Source organism: Aplidium turbinatum, chromosome 1 (genome assembly GCF_918807975.1).
Source record: "Aplidium turbinatum chromosome 1, kaAplTurb1.1, whole genome shotgun sequence".
NCBI classification, from domain to species: Eukaryota; Metazoa; Chordata; class Ascidiacea; order Aplousobranchia; family Polyclinidae; genus Aplidium; species Aplidium turbinatum.
This window is the reverse complement of record NC_137472.1, coordinates 58,063,416-58,088,910: the sequence shown is the minus strand read 5'-3', so window position 1 is coordinate 58,088,910 and position 25,495 is coordinate 58,063,416. Positions and strand designations below refer to the sequence as shown.

The 25,495-nt window shown below is 37.1% G+C and overlaps 1 protein-coding gene across 1 annotated transcript; it reads left to right on the top strand.

The window, feature by feature from the left end:
* The first annotated feature begins 1,431 nt into the window (after positions 1-1,431).
* Positions 1,432-24,638, top strand: LOC145783972 (microfibril-associated glycoprotein 4-like). Its single transcript, XM_082595735.1, has 6 exons — positions 1,432-1,545; positions 1,980-2,128; positions 2,563-2,659; positions 10,577-10,673; positions 22,075-22,139; positions 24,160-24,638. The coding sequence occupies exons 1-6, from the start codon at positions 1,458-1,460 to the stop codon at positions 24,399-24,401; spliced, it is 738 nt and encodes a 245-aa protein (XP_082451861.1). The 5' UTR covers positions 1,432-1,457; the 3' UTR covers positions 24,402-24,638.
* Positions 24,639-25,495: the final 857 nt, after the last annotated feature.

Here is a 25,495-nt window from a genome sequence, read left to right as displayed (position 1 = left end):
CCATATCGTCCCTACAAACTACGATATCGTGCATCGCGTGTGTACAGCAGCCAACAAGTTGAATTATAATGAACCGAAGCATTGAAGAAGTGACCCATTAGCTTCAATGACCCATGACATTGACTGCCAAATGTCAGAAGTAATAGGTTTGCATCCAGTATTTGCAACAGAAATTTCAAACAACAGCAAGTACAAAACCAGAGTGTTGAGAAGCAGCGCTGTTCTATCAACCTTTTTCTCGCCCAGTATTGTTTCAAAACGATGCTCGTTGATGCGTGACAAAGAGCTGCTTTATTTTGTAAAATATATTTACAAATTCATAGATCATTTTAAATAACCTGTCGCTAGATGAGAAACGTGAAGGTGGTTGGTGATAAAAATACTGATAATTGGAATGTTCAGGTTCTAGAAAGCTGTCTGAAAAATCGAGCTCTGCAAGGTAAAACCGAAATAGTTTGAAAACGCTGGGAGTGAAAGAATTGAAATATCTTACCCATCGCTCTGATGGTCATAAAGCTGCATAGATAGGGGCAAGCAAAGATAGCGCAAGGAGTCATTTTTTCTCTAAAATGGGTCTCAAAATTTTGTTTGCTTTCCGCATTGTTGTATTTTGTTAAAAATTTGTTAAAAATCTCTTTATTTGCCATGAGCACACTTCCCAAGAATGCTATAGGTTTGTTTGTTTGTTTGTTTGTTTATATCTTTACCCTGCATTGCGGGAAAGCGGACTTGAGCGCTATGCATCGGTGTACGCCTTCCGACGTACACCTGACCCACGCTGCAGCCGACGGCAATGTCTGCTTCCGGTTGTCTACTCTACTTATGACGTAAATTTGGTACTACCCATTACTCGAAATCGATCACTGGGTAGAGGCAATTATCGTAGGCCTACAAACTATTTGAATAGAAATGAAAAAAATGTTTTGATGTGTTAAATTCCATTTTCGCAGAGCAATCATGACGTTTGCAATTATTCTTATCCTTCTTATGATGTTAACTTTTGGCTGTGAGGCCCAAATTGATTTAGGAACTTGTCGCTTGCAATGTGATGGAGAAGGAAACGGCTCACCAACAGTAACTAGAGATGGTCCATCAAACGTATCACCTCACCAATTCCCCACCACGTTCCAGGGCGCTCCTGGAAAACGTGGAGTGACGGACTAAAAGGGTCTAAAGGTGATGAGGGACTCAAGGGACAAAAGGGAAATCAAGGACTTATGAGTCCAAAAGGTGATCAGGGGCCAATTGGTCCAAAAGGGGATAAGGGGACAATGGGAAGAAAGGGGGATCAGGGGAGTATTGGAATAAAAGGTGATCATGGTTTTATAGGGCTTAAAGGCGATCAGAGTACCATAGGGCCAAAAGGGGACCAGGGACTGAGCATAAAAGGAGATCAGGGACTTAGAGGTCCAAAAGGAGACCAGGGATTGAGGAGTCCAAAAGGTGATCAAGGAGTTATGGGACCTAAGGGTGATCTTGGACCTATGGGACGAAAGGGGGATCCAGCGGAAATATGCAACTGCCACCACGTGGAAGATTTAAAACGTACGTTATAACGCATTAAACACTGATCGTTATTTTAGCAGTGGTAAAAACTATACCGAAACGTCAGTTTCTGGTTAAAATCCACGTAATTAATTTTTTAAAGATTTTCATCTTAAAAATCCTTTCTCTTGGGCCTTTTCTTCAGCAACTATGCCAACCAAATTTATGACACCCTGGGTAGAAGTAAGCGGTGTTTTTCAACAACCAGCATAAGCCGGAATCGAACCAGGATTGCATGATTGGAAAGTGAAAACTTCATTCGCTACGCCATCCCACTGCTACCCAAATTACCATCCTACTCTTGTTAGTGCAAAAGGTTTAAGTAACCTACATTGAAAACCTTATTTTCTCATACCTTGATTGTTGAATTTTAGTATGGGACTCACCTTTACCTTTACTCTGGAAAATCAAATGTAACTTTTACCAATTTCCAGGTTCAATGTTTCCACAAACATGCTCAGACATTCTTGCCGATGATGCATTCAGCGAGAGTGGGGTTTATACCATCTATCCATATGAGAATGGTGACTTGACTCATTTAAGGGTTTACTGTGATATGGAAACTGATGGTGGTGGATGGATGGTGAGTAACGAAAATACTATGTATTTCAAACAAGTCAACAGTTCTACTCCCACAAATACTTCGTTTAATTCTGTTTTCACTTTTCCAACCAGCAGAGTTAAACAAAGTTGTTCAATTAATAAATAAAAAAAATAAAAAAGCGAACTCTCTTCCAAAGCTTTAATAAAAAATAAATAAATGAATGATTATGGCCATTAAGTAAATTACAAACAAATGTGAATCTTGCTGTATAAAAGCACCGTTCAGACTTGGCTCTAAGTTATCTGTTTAGTTATGCAGTAGGTATTCGGGTAACATTATGCAATGTTGATGATAGCGTTATTAATACATGTCCCACATCTTGTGTCAACAAGCAGAGACGAATTTAAGCTAAGTAACTGATGATTTAGAAAAATTACACTGTTTTAGTGTATTTCTGGTGAAATTTATTTCAGGTTTTCCAGAAGCGAATTGATGGTTCAGAGGATTTCTATAGAAATTTCAACGATTATGTGAAAGGGTTTGGTCGATTGGAAGGAGAGTTCTGGTTCGGTGGGAAACATCTAATTTAGCACTTGATGGTTTTCATTTTCTAATTAACCTATTTGTGATCGAAGTCGAACTTTATTATATTAAAACGCAGCTGGGTTGCAAAACAAACAAAACTTACAATAATGTGTGAAGTGAACACTAAAATAAAAGAGAGCAAAGAAACACAACCAAACTTAACCGTATCTGTTACTGGCGTAAACCCTATGGTCTCGCCCTCTGCTAATTCAGCAATTTCACATAGAAGCAGTGACGCTACAAACCTGAGCATTCTTGACTTTTACTTTTTTTTCTTGCCCCAACTTTTAATCCCGATTATGTTGGTATCGGTTGATTGTGAAGTTCACAATAAACCTTTTGTCACAGCCAGTTATGAAATGCAAGAAATTTGCTGATATTCAATAGCTTGATTGACAGTTTACTATTAGCGTGCGGTTTCATTTTGTGTTTGTTATTCATTACGCGACAGCGCTAAAATTCCATTCTATACCCAGGCAGCAAAATCCGTCATTTTTACATTGATTCAACGTCGATTTTGCTGTCTGGGTAGTGAGTTGGTCTTTGACGCGATATGAGTCATTCTTTGCTGGCAGACAATAATTAGGAAGGTAATTTGTTATTTGAGCAAATTGCTTTGTAGTGCAAAAAGCGCATGGAATACTGTTTTAACAGACACAGAAAAACAAAATTGATGAAATTCTGTGTTCAATGCAAAAAGACTTTCAAAATAAAATGTGAACTGAGAAATTTGACCAAGAAATGGCGAAAATAGGTCAAAAACCGAGTCCTTATCACCCTTTCTACCTAAAATACACAATCACGAATATATTTTGAAATTGATTGAAGTGATAGATAAGGCTTTTGACCAACGGCATACTTTTTCCCGTTGTTATTTGATATAAGCCGATGGGGGTAATTAGCAATAAGAGAGACGTAGACCTGATGGTCTCGGCCAGTAACTCTTGACGCCAAAAGGAAGCAGTAACAGATACGGTTAAGGCCTTGTGGTGTCAAAACAATCAGCAATCAACAAATAGGCCTACAATTGTTGCTCAAAGTAACATCACGTTAACGTCACCACCAACCAGCTCAGTGGCCGAGTGGGGATTGCCTTTGGTTCTAGTACTGGTAGATCTGAGATTCGGAGTAAGATCTGAGCAGGTCGGGTCATACCACACAGACTATAAAAATGGTACCGACTGTGTTCTTTCTTGCATAGCGCAGTGGAAAAGTCGGGTAATAATTTAATGACGTTCTAAATCTGATGCAAAATTAAACTTGAGTCCTGTTTTCAAAACACCTGAGCAGACAACCACATCATTATTATTACTGTAAATAAATCCAACCTGCACTGGACCAGCATGGAAGGACATGGCCCAAAACTCCCCAATAAAAATATGCCAATAAAGACATCACCTCCCGTTCCCGGTGGATCAACGGAAAGAGGTCCATCCTCAGTACCTGCAGTGAACAGGGGTGCTGTGTGCAAAGATCACTACTGTGCACAAACAAATCAATGTACCGGTACATCAAACAACAAAAAACTTTTCATTGCAACTTACAATGTTAGAACTTTGTCAGAAGATGTTCATCTTACCAGCCTAATGGAAGAAATAAAAACTATCAAGTGGCATGTGATTGGTCTTTGTGAAATCAGAAGAAAAAGAGAAAAACTAATGAATATCAAGGATGACCATCTGCTCTACCACAAAGGAAGAGAAAACGTTAAACAGAGTGGTGTAGGATTTCTTATCCACAAAAATGTGGTCATTAATGTAAAAGAATTTCATGGCGAGTCGGACAGGGTAGCCAGTATAACTATAAAAATTTCGAAACAATATGATCTCATGATTATCCAAGTATATGCCCCAACAACCCTCAGCTCTAAGGAGGAGATTGAGGCTTTTTATGATGATTTGCAAAGAACTCTAGACTGTCAAAAAACTCAATTTAATGTAATCATGGAAGATTTTAACGCAAAGATTGGTAAAGGAAAGGAAAGTTGCTTTGGAAAATTTCCATACGGAACAAGAAATGAACGTGGAGATAACTTAATCAATTTCTGTTTGAGGAACAACTTCAGCATCACAAACACCATGTTCCAAAAGAAACCACACCAAAAATGGACATGGAGAAGCCCAAATCATGAAACACATAATGAAATAGACTACATAATTACCAACAAATCTGAAATCTTCCAAAACGTTCAAACTCTTAACAAAGTAAATACTGGAAGCGATCATAAAATACTGAGGAGCATTGTCAAATTAGACATTCAGAAAGAAAGAAGAAAGTTATTTCGGTCAAAAAACAAACCATTACGAATAGATCCTTTTCACAAATTGTCATTCCAGTAGGATTTGAAAAATCAGTTTCAAGCCTTGGAAGACCAACCAATCAATCACACAGGAAATACAGTTGAGGATTTAAATAACAGTATTGTTATCAATCTTACAAAAACACCAGAAAAGTATAGAGAAGTAAAGCCTAACAATGGTTCAAAAGTGTCAACAGAAACTTTAAACCTTATGAAAAAGCGTAGAGATCTCAAGCAACCAATATCAGCAAGGAACAAAATCGAAAAAGCAGAACTTGACAAACTCATCAGTAAAAAACAAAGAAGAGACATAAGAAAATACAACTCTGATGTTGTTGAAGAAACAATCCGGAAAGGTCGAGGTTGTAAATCTGCCAAAACGAAGCTCAGCTTGGAAAAAATTCATATGACTGGAATAAAAGAACAAGATGGCTCTATTACGAAATGCAGAAACCGGATAATAAAAAGAAACAAGAGAATTCTATCAAAATCTCTATGCTAGCAATCAGGGTCAAGGGCCGGTCAAAAACTACAGTGACAAATCTCAAATTTTAGCAACCACTCCAGAAGTAAATATCTCTGAAATAAAACATGCAATTGGTCAGATGAAACGACATAACGCCTGACCTAATTAAAGATGCAGAAGAAACGATTTCATCACCTCTTGCCCATCTGTTTACGGAATGCATTAAAACAAGACAAATTCCTTCCAACTGGAAGAATGCTATCATCATACTTCTTCGTAAGAAGGGAGACCAAAAAGACTTGGGAAACTATCGTCCGATTAGTCTTCTTCCAACAATTTACAAACTTTTTACCCGAGTAATTATCAACAGAATTGCTAAAGATTTAGACTACCACCAACCGAGAGAACAAGCAGGTTTTAGGGAAGGGTTTTCAACCATGGACCACTTGCATACTATTAACCAATTAATTGAAAAAACAAACGAATATAACATCCCACTCTGCCTTGGACTAATAGATTATAAAAAAGCGTTTGACTCTGTTGAAACATCAGCTGTCATTTCAGCACCGGAAAAACAGGGAATTGACCAATTATACACTCAACTTCTCAAAAACATTTACGCGAAAAATACATCTATAATTCGGCTGCACAAAGACTCTGAACCATTTCAGATTCAAAAAGGGGTACGTCAAGGTGACACAATATCTCCAAAACTTTTTACAGCAGCCTTAGAAGAAATTTTTAAGCAACTTAACTGGGATGAAAAAGGAATTAAAATTGATGATGAATACATAAACTATTTACGTTTTGCTGATGACATCATCCTTATATCTGAGCAACCTAAACAACTACAAACAATGCTAAGTGAACTCAATACAGAAAGCAAAAAGATTGGCCTTCATATGAACTTTAACAAAACGAAAGTTATGTTTAACAAACTGGCAGACATCGGCAACAATATTCTTTTGGACGGAGCGACTATCAAAAAAGTTGATCACTATATATCTTGGCCAAAAAATTACAACCAACCCCAATAAAGAAGAATATCACTTAGATGGCAAGCCTTCGGAAGAGCAAGTTCGATATTTAAGTCAAAACTGCCTCTTTCTTTCAAGAAAAAAGTCTACGATCAATGCATCCTTTCAACCGCTACATATGGTGCAGAAACTTGGAACCTTACAAAGAAATTAACATTTAAACTAAGAACTATGCAGAGAGCGCATGAACGAATCATGATGGGTTTAACATGGCGAGATAAAAAGACTGCCGAATGGATCAGAAATCAAACGAAATTACGAGATACATTAAGCACAATCAAGAAACTAAAACGGTCCTGGGCAGGTCATATAGCAAGATATCAGGACAATAGATGGACTAAAAAATTAACAACATGGACACCACGAAAAACCAAAAGAAAGAAAAGAAAACCAAAAGTGAGATGGAGGGACGACATTGACAAACAATGCAATACAACCAATTGGTACCAACTAGCACATAATCATGTAAATTGGCATGAAAAGGGGAAGGCTTACGCTCTACAGTGAGCTCTCACAGGCTGAAAATGATGATGATGATGATAAAATGATAGATGCCTATTGTTCATATATTTAACGTTAAGGGGGTAATGTGCCTTAATTTTGACATATTTCAATGGCATAATTTTGAGACTATAAGAAAATGGACATTCGTTTGCTATGCATATTATTATAACACAAGGTAAGTACATTTGAAAAATATCGTTCATAATCACTTGGTTGCCATGGTAACCAACGGGGGGACCTTAGTAACAAAAAACAATAACAAGCTTAACTCAAAAACCAATTAAGCTACAGGCACCAAACTTGCAGAATATGTTCTAATGTTAATTGCGCACAAAACTATGTTTTTGTAATAATTTTTGGTTGCCATGGCAACTTAGCAACAGCCAATCAAATTATTTTTAGCAATATCTTCATTTTGCCTCAATAATATAAAAAACGCTCTCATGATTTTGTAGATATAGTTGTTCTTAATATATATTTTAAATTTCACACCAATGTGATGTTTGGTCATAGAGTTATGCTTGTTCCCGTGGGGCCACATGCACCAAAACACTAATTGGAGATATTGCCTTTCAAAGTTTACGATTCAAAATAACCAAAATGTTAACATTTTTGAGAAACTATGTAAAGTATATACGACTGGAAATACATAACAAGTGAACATGCACAGTCAGCTTTTCTGTATAAACACATTTAGTGCATTATGGGAAATTTTATTAAACTTTATTCTTTTTGAAAAGAGACAAATAACGATAAAACAACATGCAAAGTTAGCAATAAAATGCTAACCAAACGCAATAAATCGGTTGTCAAAAATAAGAGTGGCCTTCGCAAAAATTGAATTTCAATGTCTTATAAGCCACATATTCCAAGTTTTATGGGTTTATTTTATAGAAGAAGACTTAACCCTTTCTGGTATTCGTGTCAAAGACACGCGAAAAGCACGAGACGGGACCATTTGGCCACGCCCTGATTAATGGGTTATAACTCAGCCGCTAAATATCGCACATTTGAGAAAATTTGCATGTACATAGTCAAATGCTTTTATTTAATATTGTAATTATTTGTTTTCGAAATAAAGGCTTAGTTTGTGTGTTCTGAAGACATATGTTGCAAAAAAGCTCTAAAAACGCGAATTTTGCTGGCATTTAGTCATTTTATGTCCGATTTTCTTCGTTCGAATTTTAATTTTGATGATTTGTGAAAATTCAAAAAAATAATTTGAAACAAATTATTTTTTCCTACAATAAATACAGTATTTTTCATATTCATACTACATCAAGCGATTTTGAGTTTATTGTGATGAATTGCACTGATAGGTTCTCCACATGTGGTCATGGCTGCTTAGCATCGCAGTATCTCTCATGACAAATCAAGATGAATGAAAGCATAAAATAGTTGTCGCGTCCCAGCCAGCAAATCATTTTTTTACATTGATTCAACTTTCGCAGATTGATTTTCTGGTTGAAAGAACTCTAGGTTATCACATTCTTTCCCAGCCTGCAAAATTGGTCCTTTTTACATTTATTTAACGCCTGCAGACGTCGAATCATTGTTGAAAGTGGTTGATTTACTGGCTGGGTTAGAAGTATAGGTACGGTGACACGATTTCCAGTCAGCTGTTTTCTCAGGCGTTTCATTTCATAACATAGAGTGTAGCTTTCATTTCAACCTGCCAAAATGTTTTAGAATCAGAAAAAAAAGCTTCTTTTTGATACTTTTCAATGTAGCTAAACGTTGAAACGATATAAATGCCAACTTTTCTGCCTGGGCTGCTGCTTTTTGCTAAATTTCCCAGACAGCAAAACCCGTCATTTTTCAGACGTTGAATCAATGTAAAAATGACGGTTTTTCTGTCTGGGTTGTTTAACTTGAGTCTGGCAATGTCGAGACAATGTAAGAATAGTTAATTTTACTTTTACATAATTAAAAATGAAATGTACCACAATTCTTGATCAACACACAAATGATCGTGGAGTTATGAAAAATTCAGTTCACAAGCATTTAGAGAAACACAATGCTCGCAGTTCTGTTGTGAGTAGTCAGGTAGTGCTTACGCCGGGAAGATCGCTCCTTCTCAACTGTAGCCTACATGTCATGAATGGCATGACATACATAGTTTCAATATGTGCTTTGTGCAAAAAGGCATATTGCATTTGGAGCGACGATCAGAAACTTTGCCGAGATTATTTCTTTTTTTGGAATAACCCGTTCCTCTGATGTCGTCTACACATAATGGTACAACGCTTTGTGGATAACTGTGGTTGATGATTCGGTTGTGATTAGCCCTGTTTTTCTTTTCAGAACTCAGAAGTAGCAAAGTGTAAATACTAAACTAAAGTAACGGATCATTCCTAGTAGCCAAAGTTTGCTTTTCATGTTTTGAACACGTCGAATCTTCGTAAAAACTGGTCAACTTCACTTGCCGAGATTGTGCAATGACGCAACAAAAACTGCCTGGGATTTAGATAAAACGATAAATTGCACTATGAGTCCCATTGCGTTTAGTTAAAGTTTAAATGTGTGATTGATGACTTGACTCGCGGTTGACTGCGGCCACTGTGTATACAATAGCACAAGCGATGAGTCATTTCGAGGACGATTGCCAAAATATAGGAATTTAGACAAAATTTCTGAACAACCTGTGACAAAATGCTTATTGTGAACCACATAATGTTCCAAAAATAACCAATTTAGGTTTAAACGATGCTCAAATGATAAAAAGTAAAAGTCAAGAAATATTAGCGCTTTAGAAAAATTCTTTCTATATAAAATTTCAAAACTAGTGAAGGGCGGGACCATCAGGTCCCGGCTGATAACAGGTCGAGTTAACCTATCCAAAACCAACAAAAACACAAAATGGAAAAAAACATATTTTTTTTTAAATATTTGAGCACATTACCCCCTTAAACAGTTAGTCGTCATATAAGTCCTCGGGATCGAGGATCTATCATTTTCACCGCTCCCGTTTGACAAACTCATTTCGAAGAGACAGAAACAACAACATCGAGTACAGAAAAACCCAGACACCGTAAATGGACAAACTCGATTTGATTGTCATTGCCAACGAAATTTTGAATCAATGATTCGTGAATCGTGACGTTTATTTCGGGACCAAACAATCAAAATCGCTTGCAAACCAAATGAATGCAGAATTTGCAGACAAGTGCGAGGGAAATATGTTGTGGTGGGTGCCGAGTAGCAATTTCCATCAAGTGTTTGAATTAAGATGCTCGGTAAAACATCAGTAAGCCTCATAATTTAAGTCAATGAACATGCCCGTTTTAAATTTAAATTCTATGATATTTGACTGATTGATAGAATCTTTATCCTCGGACCGGGAAAGCTTCTTTGAGAGATAAATCCTGGGAGTTTCGCATACTTGTAGAGACTTTGAACCACTGACACAGGCCTGGTTACCCAGATTGAAAGAGTGAAGTTTCCGATTGTCGAAGTGTTGTTGTTGGGAAGTTATTTCATCCATTACATGCCACTGAATGGAGAGTAGTGCGTTGCTTAACAGTTGCTTCACGTGTAGTTTTTAACAACAAAAAATGTCACATTTGTTGTTAAATGTATTGTTCCATTCCTTCCAGGTTTGAATATTCTCCACAAATTAACTAAAAATGGAGCATATAAAATGAGAGTTGATATGGAGGATTTTGATGGTGAAACGAAATATGCTCTTTACAAGTATGAGAAAAATAACCTTTGTCTCAAAATTTGCTCATAAAGACTGACTTACGTTTAATAACTAACTTTTATAAATTTTTGTTACTTTTAATTTTTACTTTTTTAATTTATAATTAATTTATCGATCAAGGATTTCAGAAATTTCTAATTTCTAATTTAAGGTTTTCAAGATTTTGTTGTAGGTTACAGTTTGTGGTTTGTTTTAGTATTGAAAAAACATCTAAACATTATTTTTAATTTTTATATGGAAATTATGATATTGTCGTATAATTTAAAAAAATTGTAATTATGTCGTTACATCAAAATTAGTTACTAGTTCACTAAGGTTTATAAATTTTTAGTTTTTTGATTTGAAGGTTTTTAGTGAACTAGTAGCCTAACTAATTTTGATGAAATTCGCTCTGCTTGACTTTTCGCCTGCCATTGAGCAGTTTTTGTAGTATTAACAGCATTTATCATATAATCATATAGTTATCATACAGTAATCATATCATATAATCATATAGTTATCATATAGTAATCATATCATATAATCATATAGTTATCATATAGTAATCATATCTTATAATCATATAGTTATGTATAATTACTGTACATTAGGGAGAGCCGTCAATGCACTTTTTTTGTCAAATCACTTAGCAACTCGGCTCAGATAGGAGGCTTAGGTCACAAACAAATAATCTGTAAATATTTTTTAGATCGGGGCGCGGGAAGACGCCGCACAAAAAAGTCAATATTACCCCAAAAAGTAAAAAAAACATTTTTTTTTTGAAGAAAATACGCAAAACGACGAAAACAATCACAGAACGTAATCTTTTTTTGACTCAAAACGTGAACGATGTGAGCGAGCAGCAGTTCGCGTCAGCAAGTTCATGTCTGTTGTCATGGCCGATGGCTTCATCGCTTACTTCGGTGACGAGTTTGATTTCGCGCTCAACTGCTTGTGTGCAGCACGGAAAACTGTCAATCGATGTAGGAGCATCGGTCTCGACGAAAAGCTCTGTGAGCTGTTCCATGCTGAAATCGAGTAGAATTAGTGGCTCAGTGAGTTTCCGCTCGTTCCACCGGAGCAACAAGTTTGTTGTCAAATCTGTGTACTCAAAGTTTAGTTTAGGAATTTCGTAGCGACATATCCCACCAGTGTACTCGTTCCTTGCTTTCTGGATCCGATTTAGTCTACGCATTGGTATAGAATCGTCATGCAGAAAGGCCAACACTACATTCTCGAATGCGCAGCGAAGGTGTTTGATTGTAGGCCACTGTCGACGACTTTTTTAATTGGCCTGTCAGATAGTGTCAGCTTAACCAACCGAAGAAAGGACCGAGCAGCAAAGTGACCTTAATTCTTGTTTTGCTTGGTAGTAAACCAGATGGGAGCGTAAACTTTAACGATGTACGTCATCATTTCTATCAGCGCCTCTGTTGGTTCTGGCTCCGAGATATAAAGTCGGCATATCCTTGAAGTGAGATTAAGCCATCGTGCATGACCCTGTTTTCCTGGATCACGGAATCAAATGCTTTCTGGAGGCAGACTCCCCTCGATGACCAACACATCGAGCAGATACTTTTGATCGCCACTAATTCCATCACCTCATCGACTTCTGTCAGATTGGATGTTATCTTCTCGAACTCGACGACTTCAAATTCTCCCATTTAGCACTTATCATTAACGACGACACGGTCGATAAATCCTTTGAAGGTTTGCGGTCCTGATGATTTCCCTTCCAGCTCGCCGAAGAGATGCCGAAGCAGGAGTTCTTTGAGGTGAAACTGGCAAATCGGTCATTGCACCGTACTTCCAATATGTTGCTCAATGGTGGTGATGGCTCCTGTGTGCATACCTGCAGTCCTGCATTGAGGGCAGTTCCGTCGCATCCAACGACCAGAATGCCTTTCACGTTAGTCCCTTGACTTCAAGAGCAGCCAACATCGTTTTGGCAATGGTCTTCCCAGTTGAACACCCTTGAGTGGAAACGTGGTCGATATATTCAGATCCTGGGTATTTCAGCATCTCGTTGCATAGTGGGCTTCGATTTATTTTCGACGATAGCTAGTTATGCCATTCAATTTAAGGGTTTTATCCTTTCTGTCGTCAAAGTAAAGGCTTTCAACTATTGTGTCGAGCGAACTGGAAGCGAAGTGACTCGTCTCTAAACGGAGCAGTTTTCGTGCACGAACGAGCTTGTTTTTGTCGACTATCATCGTCGGATTGAAATCATCTTTTGTGTCCAGTAATGTTACGGTTGCGAGGGCAGATGCTGCTCGACTTAGAATTCCATACCTTTCCACCTCACGCGCAACTGTACGAAGATCGAAAGTACATTACTCTTGCTCTTCTTCGAGTTCTTCTCTGCCGATCGAGCACTCTAAAAGGGAAGCGCCTTCTAGGACATTTTTCTGTATTGTAGTCATCCGAGTCGTGAGTACATTCTTCGCGTTCTTTCACTCGTTTTCTCGCGAAAGTAGTTGCTCCTTCCCTCGTCCCTCTTCTTTTCAGATTTGCGCCTCCCAATCGACATTTCTAATGAAACCAATGCGTGCTCCACGTTCGTCGATAACGAAATCAACTTCGGGTGAGTACAGCAATTTGTCGTCAACGACGTCGAAAAGCGTGTGGAAGCAAAGACTGGCATTCAATGAAGTTTTCCATTCAGCTTTCTTTCTCGCCGTGGGGATTTTTTTCTTCATCTTAACCATGGCCCATTCCTTCAAGATCTTCTTGATCACTCCCTCATACGTAATAATCGCCACTGTGGCGAAATCGTAGATACTTTTTTAGTCGACACTGATTCCGCCAATTCGTGCAGCTCCATTTCCTTCTTTTAATTTCCGGTGTCCTTATTCTTCATGATTTTATTTTTTTCACTAGGGCGCTTTTGTAGAGAACGTCACCACTGGTGGGGGGGAATATCTATGAAATGGGGTGATTCACTGATTATTTGGACCGTGTTCTACACAAGCCCGGATTTAAGGGGGGCAGAGGGTGCATTTGCCCTGAGACAACCTTTTGAAGGGCCTCTCGACATGGAAAATGTGATTTTGTGTTATTATCATTATTTTCTCTCAGCCTTTGAAGTTTCTGCAAAATGCCTCCTTTTTCAAGGTTAATTTTAGTCACAAGGTGGCGACTGAGCTTGGCGTAAAGGCATTAGCAACCGTGTGGGTGACTTTCAAGTTATTTTGTAAAGTTTTTCGCGCCCTAGGCGCAAAAATTTTTTTGCACGGACCCCCCGGTCTAAGGGTGTCCCGAGCCTCTATCAGCTAAACTAGCCCCTGGTTGTGCGCCGTCTTCCTGGCGTTCAATTAAAAAATTGTTTTCGATTTAGCTATTTACTCGACGAACCTCCTAAGAAACTCGAGTTGCTAAGCAATCTGTTTCCGACGGCCCTCCCTACTGTACATAAGTTGCTATTTAACCAGGTGTCTTTTTTCCTCTTCGTCTATTTAATGCAGTGGTCTTCAACCTTTTTTACAAAATCGCCCCTTTGTTGAAAGTGCGGGTCCAAATCGCCCCCTCAAACGAGGCCTCGAAATTAACGGCGGCCGTGGCCGCCGAAGAGTTCAGAAACGGCCACCGAAAGTAAGCTCTGCTCGGCCGCAGGTAACTCGAGAAGGATACAAGTAACTATCGAGGGCTTTGTATGCGTATTGCGAAAGCAAAACTCGTTTTCTTCTTATTACCATCGGAGATTCGGCTCGTTAACTCGTTGCGATACCTTTATTACGTAAATAAACAATCAAAACAATGAAATACTGCAGCGAAAGAAGAATGCCCAGCACTACTGCTCTTAGCGAACCGCGGAGACAAGGCAGTTTAGTTTCACTGCAATGATTTGAGTTCCGCCTCCCGTGAAAACCATTCGTAGCAGCTCACAAAATAAACACGCAAGAATATCGTGCGTTTGTAAAACGCTTTTCGCCTGGAATTAACCTTTACGAGGTTGGGCTCTCTGGAGTCTTGCTCAGTTTGGGGGGGGGCTGTCGATTCTTCTTATGCTTTAGGAGTGATATCTCTGTTATTTTTTAAGGTACGGCTTCAAACTTTGGGATTCACTTTGTAAAATTATTCACGCTGAGCATATCCGAAAATTAAACCTATGTGAATTTTAGAACTGCTCATAGACGTTGAAATGTTGAGGTGACTTATGACTTTTGGATTATTTTGCGATTAAAGCAATTGTAGCGTGAGTTTACACATTATTTTTTGGTAGAGTAATGAAGAACATGCATTGCCATGTTGTGATTAAATTTTTTTTACATAATCTCAATTTGAATCTATATTTTTCATGCAAAATAATAACTTTTCCCACGCTCAAAATAAAGCTCGCTTCTTGACTAAAAGAACAATGCTTCATCAATTACATGCAGTAATGAGATTTCTGAACGCGTGTCACACCAATTTGGATTATGATCTTGTGACCTCGGTTCCAAGAACAGCAACTCCTACGCTTTATTAACAAATGTAGACCAGCTGAAGAAGCAGGGTGGCGTTTATCAAATACTATTATGTAATCCACAAAACGAATGGAAGATCATGCACCAAAAATGCGGTTTAAATGCAATGTATTGTAGTTGCAACAGCGTCTCTCAGTGTAAGTTCAATGTGAACTCGGCTACATACAAGGCTAGTACTAGGAGTAAGATTACCCGATAAAGTCGATGATGCTTTACATAAACAGAAGTCAGAAAGAAATTCAAAATAAAACAGTTACGGTTCATTAATTAACAGAACGTCACAACGCTTTTCATCAAAAGGAAAATCTGTAATGCCTCGGGTCATTTTCTTGTGGATTCAATAAGCTCTCTAAGATTCATATGCCACACACTAAAATCCAAACAATATTTAGATTTATTCAAAGTAGTATTTATTATGCGTCAAATCATTGTGAACCTGGAGAAATACTTTACAAAGAATTAGCTGCCTTTTTTTTTTGCCTAATGGGCGTTTATGCGATAAAAATGTCAGTTTGGCAGCAAAATATTGATAAGTATTTTGATTTGGTTACAGCAATACCGGACTGCAGCAATTGGCACAAGGCTCTTGCAGCAACGTTTTTCAACTTGATTAATGGTAAAGCAACCTGTGTTCTGTCAGGTTATGTACACACAAATTCAGAAATATTTAAGAATATACAATGAGGCACATTGAAATTACAAGTGGCTGCACATTTACAGTTCGATAATACGAGAAATTGAATACAACGCTAATACAATCATTTCGACGTGGATTCAACATTGCAAGACGATGTAAACATGCGCGGGTTTGCAATTAGATTACTTCTCTTTTGTCCTTGTTTGTATAAAATTCATAAAATCAGTCGTTGTATCCGTGCTAAAATTCAGCTATGCTCAAACCGCATTATATTGATATTTTCTAAATAGAAAATGGATTTATAAAATATGAATACAATACTGTTTCAGCATATAAAAATGCTGAATTTTACATCGAGTATTACGATTAGTTTTATGACCCACTTTTTATACAAAAAAGGATAGATGATTTTGATAAGCAATCTAATTGCAAAACCGCACATGTTTACAAGTATTCAACGTCTTGATATGTTGAATCAACGTAAAAATAGCTATCTGTCTAATAAAAGGAAAAAAGGAAAATCTCTCATTGAGCTCCGCGTTTTATTTAGGCTGTGGTTGAAGCCAAAGTTTATAAAACCGCAATCATTCAAATAGTTTATTCTGCGCAAAAGCAAACTTGACATACTCGTATGGAATGTGCAGGGCATAAAGGCTTTTCACAGCATTGACATTGGCCACGGTTTTTTGGTAGTTTATTTTTTGTGGCTTTGGCACCTTCTCAATAAGCAAACGCAGTAGTTGTCCACCGTGGGGACTTCGCTTTGCACGTGAATGAACCAACCCATCCTTTGGTCGATGATATCGGTGCCACCCTTTGTGAAGTCGTAAAGCTTATACAAGCCTGGCTTCTTTTTGCCGTCATCCTTGGTAATACCCAATAGAGGTTGCATGGTCGTCAACATCAACACATTCCGCATGCCAGAGTTCTTCGTTTTTACTACATAAGAATGTAGGCTGAGATCAGCCTCACTCGTCTGCCAATAAATTTCGTACGAAGATTTCTCCCTACCACTCACTTGCTTCACTTCCAGGGGTATTCCTCTACGTATAGCGTTGAGGGTTCCAGCTGACGTTATACCCCTGTCAAGCAACCACTGCGCGAGTGGTATGGAGGTGTAAAAGCGGTCATACAAAATATTCTGACCTTGAAGGTCACCGTGTTGTTCCAGGCTCATCACCATTCCTTTTACCAGTTCTTCTGTTCCACAAACGTAAAAATTAAATGGCTCTTCCTTCGGTTTACCTGAATAGACCGATGCCGCAAATGTGTATGGGAATCTGCTGGCGTTTACCGACTTGAACAGAAGGCCATATTTCGCAGGCTTGTTTGGATTATATTGCTTGAAGGCAATTTGTGTCCTCATGGGGTATAGCGTTTTGTCCAACGACAAGTAGTCACCTGGAATGACATGTTTGCCGCAGTTTTCGTTAAACATTTCGAAAACGACTCGAAATGCGGCCAACCGGTCATTCTTCCAACGATGCGGCCTAGTATTTTGGTCGTCGAACGAAATGTTCGAAAATAAAAATTTAAAGCGGTTCTTGCTCATTGTTGCACTAAACACGGGATGTCCTTGCAGTTGATTGAACAATACATCCGTGGAATGACCAGCCTGTCCTAAAAGCCCCCGAAAATACTCCAATTCAACAAAGGCCAGCATCTCCTCGTTGTTGGTTGGGCCAAAATAGCAGTACCTGCTGTCATCTAAAATTCTCTCTGGCAATTGAGAAATGAGTGTGGCAATTTTTCTATTTGTTTCTTGAACAATAATGTTCAAAATGTTTAAAGAAAAAAATAGTTCCCATGCTTGCCGAGGGGTCTTGGCTTCTTTGGCTTCTCCTCTAACACCAATCGGGCCAGATATAATGTTAGCCCGGCCCCTTCTCCCATTGTGCACCGGTCTCGCATTAGACCAAGTAATGCTGACGCCGCCCTCTTGTCTGTTCTTTGGCTTTTCTACAAAAGTTGTATAAGACTTCAGTGTGTCAGGAAAACTCAACAGCATCGTAGTTGTTCATGTCGAGATAGGAATCTATGCTGTTCACCAGTCTTTTCGATGTTATAATCCGTCCTGATGGCGCAAACTCCGGTTGAACATCGCCCATGGAAGGTAACTGGTCGTCAATCTCGATCGGAATCGCTGTTGCGGAAGTTGACGGAGAAGAATCCGCTTCTTCATCTGAATCGGAGTGCCATAAATCCTCCAAATCATCCACCTGGCTTTCGTCGTCAGAATCCAGTAAAACATGTTGCAATATTTCTTCAGCACTGAATCCTTGCCTTGCCATGTTTTATTTAAAAGTGAAAAGGACGTAATTTTTTTAATAATGGCGTTGAAATACTAAAGAAAATGTATAATGAAACAAATTGTTAGTCCCATAGAAACTAGTTAGAAAAAAACTGTTACACAGAATTATAAAAATCGAGAATAAATCAAAACTTTGCAATATAATAAATTGTCAGACCGTTGTTAAAAATTGTGAAGTGCACTTTACATATTTACTGATGATGAAACTATATGAATGCTATGGTTATCTATGGTGATTCAGATTAGCTTTTTGAGCAATGCTTCACGTTTATGATAAACTACACGTAGAAGGGAAATCCAACAGGCGTTTGCACAATATCGTCGTTTAGCGACGTAGATTCGACGAAAGCGGCGTAATAATTAGTAGGCCTACCTGGTATCAATATTGGCTGTTTCTGCAATGTTGCGTTATGACCATGAACGCCACGTGGCTTGAAAAACAACATTATAACGCTGAATGAAACCATGTGCATGAAACTGATAATCTATCTAATAAAATTATCTCTGATGTAAATTCAACGATTGGGCAATGGTATGTCTCAACAAAATTACCAAATATTCCATCATTTTGACGGCTAGAATGCATTGTTGAACCTAAACCGAAAAATATAGATGCGCTGTTCATTCATAATTTTTGATATTTGTTTATATGTTTAGTGAAAATAAGCTGTCATTCTTGTTATTATATTGAAAACGAAAAGAGCAGTTTGCAAAACGTCTATATTACCATGAATGCGGTTTCATCTATTTTGATTGTCCCTTGCTGTAGGCCTACTCAGGCAAGTTGTAATTATCACTTCACATGAGACAACTTGACAAGTAAATACACAAGTTTTCACAATTTATGACGAGTTATAGCACATGGAAATGTTACGCTACAATTGCTTTGCGAGGTACTGCATCGCGGTTTAGTTTATCAGTGACAGTGAACCTGGTACAAGAAGCCTCGAATATATTGATTCAACTAAGCTGCATCACGTATAAACGTGGTGAAACGATCGTCCTTTTCACAAAAGCGTGATGTTCTGGTTTATCCTACACAAATGAGAAGCGTATTGCATTTCAAATCTTTACATGTCGACTTGGAAATAAATGTTTACAAGTATATGTGAGAAGCTTTGGGAACATCGACGCCTTTTCTGCTTTTGATAGTGTGTCGGACAAAAGGAAAGATTTGAAACCAAAATCATAATATGTTACAGAGCAGCTTCTATAGTAGGCAATAACGTTGTAGCCTATGCTTTGTTTGATTGAAAGGACATAATTGTCTGCGAAAAACTATTCTCGCTCTAGATGCATTGGCACCAAGTCTTATGTTTAATTTTACGCAATTTCAACCGCAAGCGACGGTAACTCATCGTATCAAAGTTGAAGCTTTTCTTGTATCGACGTCGCTTATAAGCCGTGGTGAGAACAAAAGGTCCACGCATACTGTCAATTTCCTTCACGCTGTGAAGCAGTTAGGATTAACGAGACATGGGCCAAATTAATTACTTTCATCCAGCTGGTGGGAAAATTTTGAACAATAGAATATGAAATATTTCAGAGGATGTGCTGAGAAATGCCTTATATCTCTCAATTTATAACCTTTATTCGCTCAAAATTTCAGCTCAATAGAGGTGAATGAAAGTTAGGAAAAGTCAAGAAATCTCATAGTCGCAGCCTCAGTGGTTTTAGAGATACAACTGTTGATGCAAAAAAGTTGAATTGACAGCCCCCCCCCCAACCTTCAAACAGTTAACGCGAAGTGCTGCAGCGATACCTTCATGTCGCTAAAAATTTACATACAAAACTTCAAATATCCCAACAATATAAATAGTCGAACAAACCAAAAAGTAGTTTAAGCATCCAGAACGATCTTGATCGATAATTGCGCTCGGCCTTACCAATCGCCCCCCTAAACAGTAAAATCGCCCCCCAATTTCAAAAATTCTACAAATTGCCCCCGCAATGGCCAAAATCGCCCCCCGGGGGGCGATATCGCCCCCGTTGAAGAACACTGATTTAATGTATATTTTTACTCATCATTGTTATGTGTGCAGGCAACTATGAAGACATATTTTGGGAAATTAGACAACTACTCATTCATGCTGATAAATATTAATTTTTTAACTAATTTTCCATCCCATATAGCTAACCTTATTACATAAGTTCACAACAATATTATCAAATATGAAAACTTTATCAACAATCTTAAATTGTGTAATTTGTACTATCATTAAAGATAACATCCATATACTACATACGTCCATAGGAAACTATAAATTATTCTATTTATATTTTTGAGGATCATAAATTCCAATTTAAAATGAGTTTGGGCTGTATATTTTTTAAACTAAATTACGTTCACTTAAACAAAATGACAGTAATTAAAACCACATGCCGTATGTATTAAAAGTTAAGCAACAAATAGACACAGTAGACCATATATTAGTGCAAAAAAATACACTCGGTTTTAGCACTCCCTGTTTGAGCCAACTGTTGCTGATAACTTCAGTTCAGTTTATTTTGTTTTGTTAGCGAAAAAGAAAGAAATAAAAAACAATATACAAAAACACAATAAACACAAATAATTCGCACAACAAGGATGGCAGCAAAAGACCAAAAGGTCACCAAAGTCAGCTGCCACCCAAACATTTAAACAAAAGACCCAAAATTAAGAACATTAACACATATAACTCAATACCAGCACTTTACATAATACATTAGCAGTGGAATAACACAGGTCAACATAAAAAAAACTGTTCAAAGAAACAAGCAAATGATATGTTTTAGGAGTGATCATTGTACAAAATTCTTTAATAAACATTTATATTTAAATTTAAAAGTATTGTAAGACTTTTCTTGGATCTCTTTTGGTATTTGATTCCATAGTTTCACTCCATTAGAACATAGCATCTTCTTACTAGAGTTTGACATTGCAGAAGGCAAATATAAATCATTCTTTTTGTTCTAAAGGGTTTTATGATGGTGAATTTCGTTTACAAAAATAAAGCAGCCAGCAAAGACCCGGGGCAGCATTTTGTGCACATAAGACCGGGTGCCATCCCACTACCTAACCAAAATGAATTCAACGTGGTTTATAGTAATGTTATCATTTGCACAGTGTGCTTTTAATTGACAAGCTGTTTTATGCAAAGCCATGCCATGTATTCTGTCAAAGTTTTTTGCACTAATATATTTTCAATCGGTTTATAGTACCTTCTTTAAATGCTGCGAGGTAACCTTAGTTTTTAAATGCTGCGAGGTGACCTTAATCTTCAAAACAGTTGATGCGTTGTAATGCATTTAAAAAAAAGCAATACTGGCAACAAACAGGAAATCGCTGTTTATTAATCTACTAAAAAGTACTTCATGTGTGATTTATTTGACATAGTAGAGTGGTGAATTTTATTCGCTGATAAACTTCGGTACAATTACTTTTACAACTGCATGACTTACAATTGCACGACAAAATTCACAATTACCATACGAATCAAATGGAAAAGAAAGTGTTTTGCGTGTTTTAGATTATGAGTCCAACGTAGCTACATAGCATTTGCATATTCCTGTACGTCAATACGACAAAGTGAGTTTGTACTAAAGCTCAGGGAATAAGATTTAAATTAAATTTAATAAATAATTTTATTATATATAAAATATTTATTTATTACGTAGGCTATATGAATAATTAATATTATATTAATAATATTTTTAGTTCATAATATATTATTATGAATATTATTATTAATATTATTATTAATTATTAATATTATGTAAGAACATTACCTTTCATTATATTTATATAAAGTTATATAAATAATACTATTAAATTTAATAATAAATTTAAGTTTTAATTTAGGTTTAAATTAGATTTCCAGTATTAAATTCAAAAAAATTTTCCTGTATCTTGAAAGTAAATAAATAATGAATGTAAGTAAATAATAGGTCTACCACTCTATAATAATATGATGTATCATTTTTTTGTTTTAAGTCTATATTTTATTTTTATATTGTAGTGATTTTGTTATTGGAGTTGGGTCAGATTATACTTTGACGTTTGGAGGATACAGTGGGAATGCAGGTAAAGCAGCATAAAGTATCCTGCGTGATATTTGTCACCATTATGTAGCTGTTGCAATCAGTTTTTACTTATTTGTGTGTTATTCTAATAAAGTATCCTGCGTGATATTTATCAGCATTATGTAGTTGTTGCAATAACTTTTTACTTATTTATTTGTTATTCTAATAAAGTAGCCCATTCATACAGTATCGATACAGAGGCATTGCAAAACTTATTTTCCTCTTTAAAATAAAACATCGTTACTGAATATTTCATCAAATCTTCTTATGATTTAATTGATGATCCAATAGGATACGTAGTGTGACAAAATATTGAAAACTAAGTAGACAGAATCACACCAAATCGGAAATTCAATTTATTCAAAGAGCTTTCGCTACACAAGTGTGGCTTATTCAACATAATCTTATTCAAATATAATGTTTATTAAACATTTCATATTTTTAAATTATAATATGTAATATTATATAGTATCTGCAGACAGTGCACACCGTTTCGGCCTTCCGGCCTCCTCAGTGCAGTAGGTACACTGGATATGGTCACGTAAAGTATTTTGGTGTAATACTGTCTACTTTATTTTTCTCTCTTTATAAACACCTAGTGTAATTGCATTTTTGAGAAGCCGGTGACAAATTAGCTCTGATTGAAGAATAATGCTATGACTTCTCCGACCGAGCATTGTAATTGCGATGTTTATTTCTAATTCTTGTGCCTCATGTTGAGTTTTCTTGTCAGATCAAAAATTCTTGCTTGTTGCTTTACTATGTAGTATAGTATGTAGTATGACATTTTCCGTATTTTGATTGACCCTTAGCAGAAAAAAATACAATTTTTTTTTCAATTAAATAATATTTTGGTATCTGAATAATAGACTAAATTTTGAATCCATTGTGATTATCTTCTTTTATATATATAAAACAAAGGTGGGGCGGCGCAATAGATAAAACGCTCTTTTTAAAATCATGCAAACTTGGTTCGATTCCCTGCTTGAGCTGGTAGCTCCAAAACACCTTTCACCTGTACTCAGGGAAAAAACATTAAATTAGGTTGGAGTAGTTGCTGAAGGAATAATAGCCAAGAGAAAGGAACCTCCTACCCTACTCTCGTTAGTTAAGGAGATTTAGAATAATAAAATATTATCTTCCTAACACCCGATGCTTAGATCCAATATATTAGTCTACCTTTCCTTTACATCAGGGGTCGGCAACCTTTTTGAGCCGCGGGCCAATTTGATAAAATAAAATATACTGGCGGGCCGTAACTGCCGGGACAGCTTTTCAGAAACGCGAATATCTTACCCTTAAATTGTACGGCGTTTTACACTCCTATTCATGCTTGTATAATATGTTCATTGATATGATAAAAGGAATTTATTACTTTGAAACCGATTATTAAAAGAACAAATGTGTGTAACAATTTAATGTGAAGGTTGATGTTGTTTGCATTTTTTTGCCAAATTGCCAAAGTCAGTTTTGATATTGGAACAAGAAATTTGTAAAACATCATTAACATGTTCATCAGATAAACGTGATCGAAGTTTATTTTTTGCAAAGTTCATCTTGGAAAATAATTGTTCACAAAGATAAGTGTTCCCAAACATGGATGCAATTTTTTTCGCATTATCTCGTAATTTCGGAAATAGGGTTGCAGATACATGTTCTTTGTAAAACACTTCCGGAGAAGTAACGTGAAACTTCGATTTTAACGTTGTACAAAAATGAAACGTGTGCAATGAAGCATATAATTTGTAGCACGAGGTAGTATCCGTGGTTTTGTTGCACTATGATTTTAGCCTGCGAAAAACAACTTATTTATCGTCGCGGGCCGAATTGCGTGCTTTTGCTTGGAACTGCTCGCGGGCCGGAACGAAGCGCCTGGCGGGCCGGACCTGGCCCGCGGGCCGTAGGTTGCCGACCCCTGCTTTACATGTACTGAAACAAAAACACCGCCAAATGGCTTGATAACAAGTTAGTATGACATTTTCCGTCTCTCCACCAAAGCTATATAAAGTCATGTTTTGCAGGACAAGCATTGATTTCAACACGATTCAGTGCCAAGGATCGTGATCAGGACAAATGGTCAAATGGAAATTGCGCCACTGCAAACAAAGGTGGTTGGTGGTACGCAGCTTGTCATAAAGCCAATCCCAATGGATTGTACTTGAGAGGACTACACGACTCATTTGCAGATGGAATAGAGTGGGGGCCTTGGAGAGGATTCCATTACTCTCTCAAACGAATTGAGATGAAACTTAAGAAAAAATAAAATATTTTTTCAAACTATTTGTGGTCGTCTTTATATTGTAGTAGATGCATATTCATATTCATATTTTGTTATTAATCTAAAAGTAATTTCCAAGCAGTGTTCCCTGTAAGAATTTTGACATCACGCAAACTAACTTGCGCATCATGATTTTACTGTGCGCATACTGATTTTACTGTGCGCATTACTGTTTTACATGTGCGCACTTGTGCGCATCATGATTTTAAGGTTGCGTTTGCAGAGTGGCGTATGATATTTTTTTCATTTGTTGCGTTTCAGAAATAACATTTCACTGCGCAAATGACCCAGTTTTACTGCGCAATTGCACACCTTAGAGATAGCACTACTTGCAAGTTCATAAATCATTTCGCTACATCCCACTTGGAGGCAGCTTTATGAAGTCATAACCAGTGCATTTCTCAAATTGTGTGTCAGCATTCATACTTTTTACAACTATTGTCAAAAATCATCATAGAGAACATAGGAATAACTGGTCCAGATAAAAAATGGGTTGTCAACCATTTACAGTTTGACTACTTTTGAAACATAAAGTTACCCCTCAAAATTCTTTACTTATCAGTATCTCGGCGTTTACGTTACAGTCTGCATTGTGTAGTATGCATATATGCGGTATTTCTTCTTTTTCTTAACTTTCCTGATTATGATTTTTTCTAAGTCAGAATAAGTCAGTTAATTATAGACTTTGTCAAAAGTTGGAAAACACTGAGGCAGCTCTCAAAAAGATAAATTATATTTGTAAATAAATGATAGAATGAACACGCGGTGATTATGTTAAACGGCCAATTAAGCTGAAAACATGCAAACGTGTATAATCCACCGTAATCGGTAGATCAGTATATGTATTCATTAATCGGATTCTAATCCGAGATTAAAGTTGGTACATAAGTGTAACACGTAGTTCCCGAAAAGTACTTCCTAATCGGCTTCTTCTTTCGTATGAGAGGTTAGTTATTGGACTACGTTTCATTGGGGTCAGACGTCCGGGCATTCCTCGAGCAGCCACTTGGTTGTAGAGTCCTCCAGCGTTGACAGACCAACTTCCCTTGGTGGAGTAAACGTCTGGCTATGGTAGAGGA

Bases quoted from the DNA above. Each gene is read 5' to 3' on its own strand.
- LOC145783972 (XM_082595735.1), top strand. From the start codon at position 1,458: ATGGGACCTAAGGGTGATCTTGGACCTATGGGACGAAAGGGGGATCCA. The intron at 1,546-1,979 runs GTACGTTATAAC...ACCAATTTCCAG, and splicing joins CCACGTGGAAGATTTAAAAC to GTTCAATGTTTCCACAAACA. The intron at 10,674-22,074 runs GTATGAGAAAAA...TTTATATTGTAG, and splicing joins ACGAAATATGCTCTTTACAA to TGATTTTGTTATTGGAGTTG.